This window comes from Dermacentor silvarum, chromosome 10 (genome assembly GCF_013339745.2).
Source record: "Dermacentor silvarum isolate Dsil-2018 chromosome 10, BIME_Dsil_1.4, whole genome shotgun sequence".
NCBI classification, from domain to species: domain Eukaryota; kingdom Metazoa; phylum Arthropoda; class Arachnida; order Ixodida; family Ixodidae; genus Dermacentor; species Dermacentor silvarum.
The window spans coordinates 23,268,712-23,278,883 of record NC_051163.1 but is presented as its reverse complement, the minus strand read 5'-3'; the positions used below and the strand labels follow the sequence as shown (position 1 = coordinate 23,278,883).

The 10,172-nt window shown below is 46.4% G+C and overlaps 1 protein-coding gene across 9 annotated transcripts in view; it reads left to right on the top strand.

The window, feature by feature from the left end:
* Positions 1 to 4,433: 4,433 nt before the first annotated feature.
* Positions 4,434 to 10,172, top strand: part of LOC119431388 (chitin deacetylase 7) — a 63,694-nt gene continuing 57,955 nt past the window's right edge. For 2 of the 9 annotated variants that reach the window (XM_049656804.1, XM_049656798.1), the window contains exon 1: positions 4,441 to 5,199. In XM_049656804.1, the coding sequence (XP_049512761.1) occupies positions 4,829 to 5,199 (371 nt within the window). In that variant the 5' untranslated portion in view covers positions 4,441 to 4,828. Of the gene's footprint in view, positions 5,200 to 10,172 lie in introns of all 9 variants that reach the window. The other 7 variants (XM_049656803.1, XM_049656802.1, XM_049656800.1 and 4 more) reach the window with 6 other exon arrangements.

Below are 10,172 nucleotides of genomic sequence, written 5' to 3'. Positions count from 1 at the left end.
GGCCTCATGAAATGAATGCCATGACATGCGTGTCATGTAAGTCATGAAACAGCCGCCTACGTCGTGATGCTCTCATGGTCGTCTCTTTTAACTTGGTAGGCTCCCCGCACACTGCTTCGCATAACATCGATTCTCACAGGGCGTGGGATCTGCCGGCTTTTTTATAACCACCTATACTATACGCAATGAAACAACACGCCCTATACCTAAATATTCTCACTGCAACAAACATACGCCTTCGAGCGTATCATTCGTTTAATAAGGCACACAGATTTCGAGAAGCGCACCGCTATTCGCTTATACATTGACGATCATCGTCAACGGTTCCTGCTCATTTTTTTCCTACCCGCTTTACGGTTCCAAACAGGTCAAATTTCGAGTGGTACTACTACACCAACAGGGCTCCGTTCCCGGTGTTCAGCCACGCAAACTCGCTGCGGAATCCTGGGCGCAGGCAGGGTTAATTACCTTTCCTTCCTCGACTGGCTTCTCACCATGGACGACGTGTTTCTCGTCACCGTGGCCGAAGTGGTGCGGTTCATGCGCGAGCCCAAACCCCTCGGCCAGTACGCGCAGACCAGCTGCTCGAGAGCCTCGGAGTTCCAGCGTTGTCACTCGTGCTCGTTTCCCGATGAGCCGATCGACGAAACCCGTCAGCTCGTCGGCTGCAAACCGTGCCCAGAAAGTTACCCGTGGTAACGGGACCTCGTGCGAAAAGCGACGGACGACGCACGGCTAGTCCGGAAACAGTACTCTGACGCCGGCTGCGTTCTTCTGTTCTGCTCGGCAGGCGTCGTCTGTCTCTGCGTTGCTGCGAAGCGGTTCGAGCGTCGTAAGACCGCAGACCTTTTAGCGCACCCACCTTCCCGCTTAGTAGTCGGATTTCTTGTTTGCCCGATGCCTGAATTGTATCTGTCAACGCTAATAAATTTGAAACTGTCATTTCATATGTAGTGCACGAATTTTAGGGCGCAATTCTTAGGCACCCGTTCATGCGGCGAGCGTCGGCGCTGTCCCTCGGCGTAACCGAGCGAACGAGCACGGGGAAAAATGTAAGCGAACGCGGAGCGCAGCGTAAGAAAAGCGTAGTGCCGTGCAAGGCATGCGACGACCGCTACGAGATGGGGCGTGTGTAGCGCGCCGTCATCTGTTTACCGATGGCAAGCGGTTAACTCGTCCAACGATACCATATATGGAAACAAAGCGCTGCATGAGCGGATGTATGTCTGCGGCGGCTGCTGTGAATCGCGCCCAAGCGTCACCCACGAGCTGCTTGTCGGGATGTCCCGATTTCCGAGGCAGTCGCGTCACACTTAATTCGCTCCGTTTGCAACGTGCCGCGCGAGACAGCTTGTCCGCGCAAGCAAATACATCGCGATATGAAAACATGTATAGAGCTGCGCTAGAATTTCGCATTATGGAGTATCGTAATCATCGGTGTTTTTTTTTTTTTAATCACGCCTGCTCTAATTGTTTGACAACGTAAAGCGAAAGCAGCTGGTTTGAAGACGTCATCCCGTGACTCAGCGTTCTGCTGCAAAGCACGAGGTCACAGGTTCGATTCCCTGCCGTGGCGGTCTCGTTGCGATGTGGGTGATGCAAAGATGTCCGTTTATATTGTGCTCGCCCTGGATGCGTTAAGGCTCATTCACACTAGACCGTCACGACAACGATTTTGGTCTGTCGACTGTTGGCGACAACCTTTTCCTTCCTTTAAAACGTTGACCACAGCGTTTTCCGTCCTGTAAACTGCTGTCGCCAACAGTCGGCAGACCAAGATCGGTGCCGTGTCGGCCTATGTGTGAATGAGCCTTTGAAGAACGCCACGTGGTCAAAATTATCCGTAGCTTCCTGTTTTGTGACATCATTCACTCAATGAATGAATCGATCAATCAATCAAAGCAAGGTAAAGTGAGCACCGCGAACATTCTGATGAGCCGAAATTAGATAAGGTGTGACGCATTCCACAATATCAGTGTGCATAATTCCTATAACACGACACCTTTTCTCCAAACTGTGCTTATATATAAGACAAAGTACAGTTTTGTGCAAGGTTAAAAATTAAGTGATGATTAGGCAAGACATGGCGCGAATGGTGCTAACCGTATATTTCTAGAAATTTACGTTATAGTTGTTATTTAATTAATTTCGTTTGTTAGCCCATGGGGACCGCAACATTGTTCCATGTATCGTAGTTCGATATGCAAAACAGGCAGTGCTACCAAAACGTGCTAATAAAACCTGCGCGTCACTGGTAGTATTCCAGTATTGCAACAGGCCGTTGCTTGAAAATATTTCATCCATTACATACAAATTAATACAGCAGCTCCGGATAGCTAGCTGTTGGATGGCTGGGGTGTGTGCAGTGTTCGCGTACCTGTCGCACTATTGGCCTCCGAGATCTGTTACTGCAAGCGGAGCACGCAGTGTCGGAGGCCACAGACATGCTCTTGAAAGTGCGACTCGTTATAGAAAAATTCTATCCGGATCGATCGTTATTATAAGGTAATGCTGTATAGTTTTAGGTACATTGCAACCACGACGATTCAGACACTGCACAAAAAAAAAATCCATTTTTTTTTAAATGCTGGCAAGCTTGAACAAGTAATGATTCAGCGCGCAATTAAAAGAATAAATGTGTTTTCGTTAAACGGAGAAAAAACATATTGTGGACCCGCTGAAGTACTGAGAAGAATGTGTTGTACTGTATTATTTGTTTTATTTATGCATTCCTGCCGTACTTCCGGTTACATCATTTCGTACGTGTTTAGCCCACTCCCTCTCTGTATTGCCCCATGGTCCTTGAAGGCTTTTCAAATAACAAATCAGTAAATAATATGTCAGCCCAAAACAGCATGTCCCTACAAGCCATAGTTGAAAGTCCTGAGCCCTACCAATTGAACTATTAGTCAACAGGGGCCATTTTGTGGGCAGAGAGGGAAGCACTGCGGACTATGAAGAAAGTGTATACTGACTACATGGATGATGACCACTTCCATCTTCACAAAAGATGCTGTTGAACTGCAAAAGTGTATGAAAAAGCTAGACCTTGAAGATGAAGGTTCCCGCGTGCTCCTATAGCGGACTTTTTCTGCAATAAGAGCATAAAAGATGCTGTTGAATATCATCAGTTGATGACAAAGCTAGACCTTGAAGATGGAGATTCCCCCGTGGTCCAAGCAGCCCTGTTCTTCAATGACAGCACAAAAGATGCTTTTGAACAGCAGAAGTTGATTAAAAAGCTAGACCTTGACGAGGAAGGTTCCCGTGTGCGCCTAGCAGACATTTCTTCATAAACAGCACAAAAGAGGCTGTTGAACAGCTGACGATGATTTAAAAGGTAGAGCTTGAAGATGAAGATTCCCCGTGCTCCGAGCAGACGTTTTCTTCAATAGCAGCACAAAAGATGCTGTTGAGTAGCAGAAGATGATGAAAAAGCTAGACCTTGAGGACGGAGATTCCCTCGTGGTCCTAGCAGACCTTTTCTTCAATGGCAGCACGATACATTCTTTTGAACTGCAGAACTTGATGAAACGCAAGCTCCGTGCTCGAAGCAGATGTTTCTTCAGTAACCGAACAAAAGATGCTCTTGAACAGCACAAGTGGATGAAAAAGCTATACCTTGGAGATAAATATTCCCTCGTGTTCCTAGCTGACATTTTCTTCAATACCTGCACAAGAGATGCTTTTTAACAGCAGAAGTTCTTGTAGGAAGCTGAAACAGCCGCAACGCCATCTGGCCGGCGCCTGGTGCCCATAGCGGTCCTCCCATGCAATGTGAACAAAGGATCCGCGCGGACGTCAAAACGCCATTTTGTTTTGACGATGTCCATTGTGGAAGGTAATTGAACACCGCGAATGACAGAACGCACTGTATACGACAGACATCAGCGCTGTTCGATTTCATTCAACATGCGCCAACCTGCCCAGTTCAGCACACTCTTGTCTATTTGCTCAAGTGTCCTGCTTCATTCCTATAACGATGGCGTCTTAGCTAAATAACACAAGCTCTTAGCTAAATACCTATGTTTGATTCCAGATTCAATTTTATCTTTTTCTACCAGAATCGCTAGAAAGCATCGTGTAGTATATAGATACCATACGATGGTGTGCTTATTCCCTCGCACAGACCCGTGGCTGGCTTTATTTAAAAACTGTTCGTGCAGCTATAGGAGTCAATGCGGGACGCGCCGTTTGCAGCCCGCTGTTACATGAACGGAACGTTGATTAGCCGCCAGTCATTTTAGCAGACGCGCGGCTCCGGAAGGTAGCGACCATACACTGACGACACGCGCAGTGCATCGGCCGCGTAGAGACCGCGCCACGCCAGCTGTTGGCGATGTGGCATTTGTGTTTGCTGTTCACTGCGCCTCATGTGTACAGAACATATAACGCATGCCGCTCACGGCGGATACCGTTTTACGAATGGGCGCACGTTTATACCGATGCAGACAGACGAGGGCTCCAAATATCACGTGCTATCCGGTTGCAGTTTCCCTGTGACCGCGGTGAAACGGAGCAGACACGTCCCCGGAGCCCCAAGGTTTAGACTACTGCGAAGTGCCGAGACCGTCTCGTAAGCCTGCAAATTGGAAAGCGCCTGCAGTGCCTCTGTTAAGCCACGCTGAATATACATGCGAACGCCTTCCGCAACAACTGCTGTTACAAATGCAAGCAGAACGCCAATGTGATCATAAGAGAGACTACTTCGCCGCCTTGTAAACCATGCACGTCTGACTGTGCTACCGCTCAGTTGGACTGAATACTGGACAAGCAAGACTTCCAGCTGCAAATTAAGTGATCGTCGTGATTCGGTGGGGTTAGAGACATGGCGAGGTACGCATTAAGCCTCCTCTTCATCGCACTGTGTGCCTGGGAAACTATTGTGGCGGGATCTCTGACAAAGTGCGACCCTAGCCAGTGTAGCTTGCGCGACAACTGCTTGTGCCCAAGCACGCGACCACCGGCGAACCTGAGCGCCAGCAGCATGCCCCAGTTCGTCATGCTGACCTTCGACGACGCCGTCAACGAGGAAAACATGGACTTCTACCGCCAGCTGCTCGGCCCGGGAAGACGCCGGAATCGGGCCAACGGCTGCAACTTGGCCGCGACGTTCTTCGTGTCGGCCGGTTACACCGACTACTCGCTCGTCCACGAACTGCACAGCGTGGGCAACGAGATTGCTATCCACTCGATCACGTGAGTGTACCATTACTTTAACTACATCCTTAGATTATGCACGGTGAAGGGGAAAAATAAAATAATACTAGGAATTAAGGTACACGACGTCATGCAACTAGCGCTTAAAAGCCAACCTCCTCTGGCACCGCCCCTGCCTTCCTTCGGGGCCTATCTGCGCGTTGACTTTCGGGAAGTAGAGAGAGAGAGAGAGAAGTGGGTCTGTATGAGGAAGGGCAAAGTTGACACTGCCTTCTGCAGCCATTGAGGGAGCACGGCTCAGAACCAGGAAGTAGGCCTCACGCTCGCCATTCCTCTCTTCCACCCGCGTGCTACGCGGCTAGAAATTGCCGCTTGCATATATACGGTACATCACGTGGTGAGGGCCTATTTCCCATGAGTTCTTCTTTTATATACATATATTTTTTGTGACTAAGCTTCAATATTGTCCCGTGACGCTCCCTCCTAGTCATTTTCCTTCTTCCATGATCTCTAGTGTTTGTCGAAATTATTGTGCTGTGTACTCTGTCGATCTTGCTTGCGACGATCATATTTTTGCCGTCGTATTGCAGTGCATGTGTAAGTAAGATTGATTGATGGATGGATTGATCTTTACTTACCAAAAAAACACACGGGCTGTGCGGGAATCGAGCTTTCGTCTACAGAGAGAGACCACCACGGCGGTTCACTGGCTTCGGCGTTATGCAGCTGGGCACGAGGTTGCATGTTCGATTCCCGCATAGCCCGTGCATTTATTTGGTAAGATATATATATATATATATATATATATATATATATATATATATATATATATATATCTTACTATACATATCTTTATACATATGTTTATAGTGCTGCGTTCAAGTGTGCGAAAGGGACTTTGAGAACGGAAATGTAGGAAGAGGAGAACCACGACTATGCGGTGGCCATTCCCGCTGTTCGTAGCCTGCTTTTTCCTGCTGTCCAAAGCCTAAATAAACCCTTGTCCCTGTGCTCGTAACATTTTGGGAGAAGTGCTCGGTACACCTCGTAACGACGGAGCCTACGCTGCTACAAACTTCGCCGAAGCCGTCGACTTGCCGGGCTTCCGCCACCCTCACCTGAGATGCCTGAAGAAGCCTGCCAGATTCCTGAAGACTTGACGCCGCTCCGAGGCCAGCGCATGGCGTTTCGTGGCAGTACTACCGGGTTCCATTCACTTTCGGAGGAAAAGACAGAGAAGATGTCGACGAGTGGCTCAAGAACTGTGGCACAAGCTTGAATTCCGTGTCTGACGTCATTCGTCACTGCAGAACCTTTGAAATGTTGAAAGTGCGACAGATACAGGCGAAGTTTGGTCGCTTGCCTGACGTCACAACGGCGGCGAGTGTAGACACGAGCTCGTCTATTGACCTTCCGTCAACCATGCAGCAGATTGTTTCGCGAGGAGTTGCTTCATCGAGAAGAGATGTGGTATAGCACACTCGGCATCACTGGTGCGTACTCACCACACGAGATGAGAAGCACGACCGTTTCGACCGCATGGAAACCGACGGTTCACTCAGCGACTGTTGAGTATATAGGTATATCCCACAGACGAGCAGGAGCTATGGAGATCCTGACTACGACGAACGCCCTCACCCAACGCACTTGTCCCGGCGGTCGATGCCTAGCCATGATGAATGTGACCAACCTGCTGGCTATGCGGTCAACCCCAACGTGCCTGACTACATTGAAGAACGTCGAAATCTGCGGCCTGTGCCGGTGCGTTTCCAATGCGGTTTCGCGGGCCACATAGCGAGGTTTGGCAATCGTCGCCCAACAACGTGGAATGGTCGATCCAGGTTTTCAACGAGGGCCACATTTCCTACGAGGACAACTGCCGTACACCGCCTCTTGGTCAGCTGGCGCTCCTCCCGGCAACGATTACTGGCAGAGAAGCTTTCCCGTTCGCCGGCATCTGACAGGAGTTTAACGCAACATTCCTCATCCTTCCTTTCGGATCTCCACGTCCCTTTTACGCACTTAGGCTTGAACATTCAGATAAATTTATTGCGTCTCAAGCTCAACTGTTATCCTTTCTTTTATTTCTTTTATTTAATTATTTGTACCGTTTACTGTCAGCCCGAGTGCCAAGTTTTAGGCAGATGAATTCACGTCACTTGCGAAAGATACCCGCCGGGGCAAGCATCCGTACACACATCTGGAACAGACAGAAGACAATGACAGTTGAATTATTTGGAGGCGGCTCATGAGTGACATATGAGACATCCGCACAGATTTTTTCGTGGCTCATGATCGAATGTTCGTGTATATAGCTTGTTGCGACATTTCAGCGGGCTAGATGTGAACGATTGTTTCAAATGCCATTTTAACTGCCTGAGCTAAACTTCGAAAAAGTAGCGTGCCGGAGGCCCAGGTAGCCGCTGTAAGGCGGGCACTTCAAAGCAGCGTGTAAGATGCACAAATGAGCGGCACAGAAGCAAAGAAAGTCACAATAGAAAAAAAAAAACCAGTATGTGCGCCATAAAGAACTAAGAATAGCATGAATGGACACTTGATCTATATATATATATATATATATATATATATATATATATATATACAAATTGTGGCATCAGAAGTGTAATTACATCACAAGCACACAACTTGTAGCTTATGATGAAAGTAAAAGGAAAACAAGAAAGCAGTAGCATGTTACGTCTGTAAATAAGCTGTCGTAGCGGGGATTTTGTTATATTGCACACGAAAACGGAATAAAAGAAACCGTGTGTCGCACTCATCGTATCTACGAGCGACGCATATTCGTGTGTGGGGTTGTTAATTAGTGTAGTTTCTGTTAAAAGAAATGCCCAAAGTTGACAATTGAACAATGAAACGAGGATCGACAGCGCAATTCAGACATATATTTCCACATTTTTTTGTTTTTTTGGAAAGCATCAAAAGGGGAAGCACCGTAGTCAAGGTTGAGAGGCGTGGCATTTGACTTAATTTCTTCTGCAATATTAAACATTTTTTTTTGTAAATTCGGTTGGGACTTAGGTAACCATACTAAGCTGTAATAATTTATTCGAGAGTCAAACGACACATATTTGAATTTTGACGTTTGAAGAAAAAAGTTTACGGCAACGGGAAATCGCACCAGATTTATAGAGCTTTAGCTTTCCATATGGCGTATTACCAGGTATTTATGGAATAGCGGGCTACCGGAGACGTAGACGTGATTGGGTGGGATTTATTGGCCTCACCCTTTTGTAATAGGCGGGCGTCGCAGTAGCGATGCCTGCCTTGGCAGGTAACACACAAAAAGCAGGTACATGCACGCATAATTACAGTCACTGTCGCTCTGGTGGCGCCATCTTGTGTCGCACAGTTTACTCAAAGAGGACAAAGAAATATTATTGCAGTGACCAACCATATTCTACTCAGCTGCTGCTGTAAATAGTATCCAATGGTGGTAATCGCTAAATCGCGCCCCTTTTATTACTTTTCTTCGACGAGAACACCTATTATGTAACGCAGAAACTTTTCTAACGCGTTGTGTTTCGACAAAGTGGCGAAGGTGTCCGCTGCCTGCGTTGCTAATGCCGTCCGCGTCTCCGGTAACCCGAGGTGCTATTCTGGACATTGATAAATTCCGCCATATTGTCGAGTTCTGTAATGGTGAGCCAGTCAGAGCTGACAAGATGGCGAGTTCGACAATATAACGGAATTCGAAAAAGTCGAGAATAGCACTCGTGGTGTTCCGTAAAGATCTGTCCCGCCGTATATTGCTCGCACTTATAGACGGTGCTCTCCCGATCAACTCTGCTGCTGTAAATAGTAGGCAGGGACATAATTCAATTAAATTCAATTTTATTTCTGCACTTCATACGTCAGAAATGCCGGGAACAGGGACAAACAGATTTGCCAATCGACAAGCTTGACGGGATCCCCGTAACCTTACAGACAGTCAATGGCAGCGCGACAGTAGTTGTTATCAATATTAAAGCAATCTAGAAAGTAATAAAGACTTCTAGCGAGAATGCAAAGATTACCGCTTGTGAACTGCAAAAAAATGTGAAGAGGTAAAGGGCATACATACAATGAAGTACAAAAGAACGAAGGACTTGCCACATTTCACGAATTCGGATCAAATCAGTAGGGTTACATGATAATGTATTAACAAAACTACCAAGAACTGCTTAGAAAGTGAAATAAATAATCACTATGCCTCATCTCGAGGACATTTGTACCACGAGAAATTAATTCATTCAGAAGTCTACTTAAGTGATGTTCTATGCTGTTAGAGCCATGATTTGTCCTACAGAAAGGTACTAGCCAGGTTGTCTTGCTCCGGAAACTATGCACTTTTTATGGAGCGCTCGTTAGGTTGCACAGTGACATAAATGACGTGTTATGCGTTAAGCTCATTTTGTAACTCAGCAATAATCGGTACTTGTAGAACTGCTCAAAAGGTAAGATCCTGTACCTAAGGAATAGTTGATTTGACGGTGCATCCCAGTGAACACTTGCTATTTGACGGAGAGCTTTCTTCTGTAATCTGTGAATATTATCTACATTTATGTGCGCCATTGTAGCCCACAGTAACCAGCAGAAATTTACTTATGCGGAAGAAAAGTCAGTTGTACACTAAGAGCTTCAGTATCTCAGGTAATACATACCGACACTTGCACAACATCCCAAATATTTTAGCGAGATTACGAAGAGTATTCTTAATTTGAGAATTCAAGAGTAAGTATTCGTTGAATATTACGCCAAGTACTTTAGTTTCTGACACTAAATCAATTTTATTGAGACCGATTTTAACATTAAAATTAAAGTATATGTTTTTGGTGCGGTGTAAACAAAATTGTTTTTGTCCTTGTTGTATTGATTTGCAGTGCAATTGCGATACTGTATACATAGTTATATTTTTTATATAGATCAATGCTTGCATTAAGAGAAAGGTTATCAAGACTATCAGAATTTCAAAATGTACTTGTGTCGTCTGCACAGTTTATGAATGAAGCCTG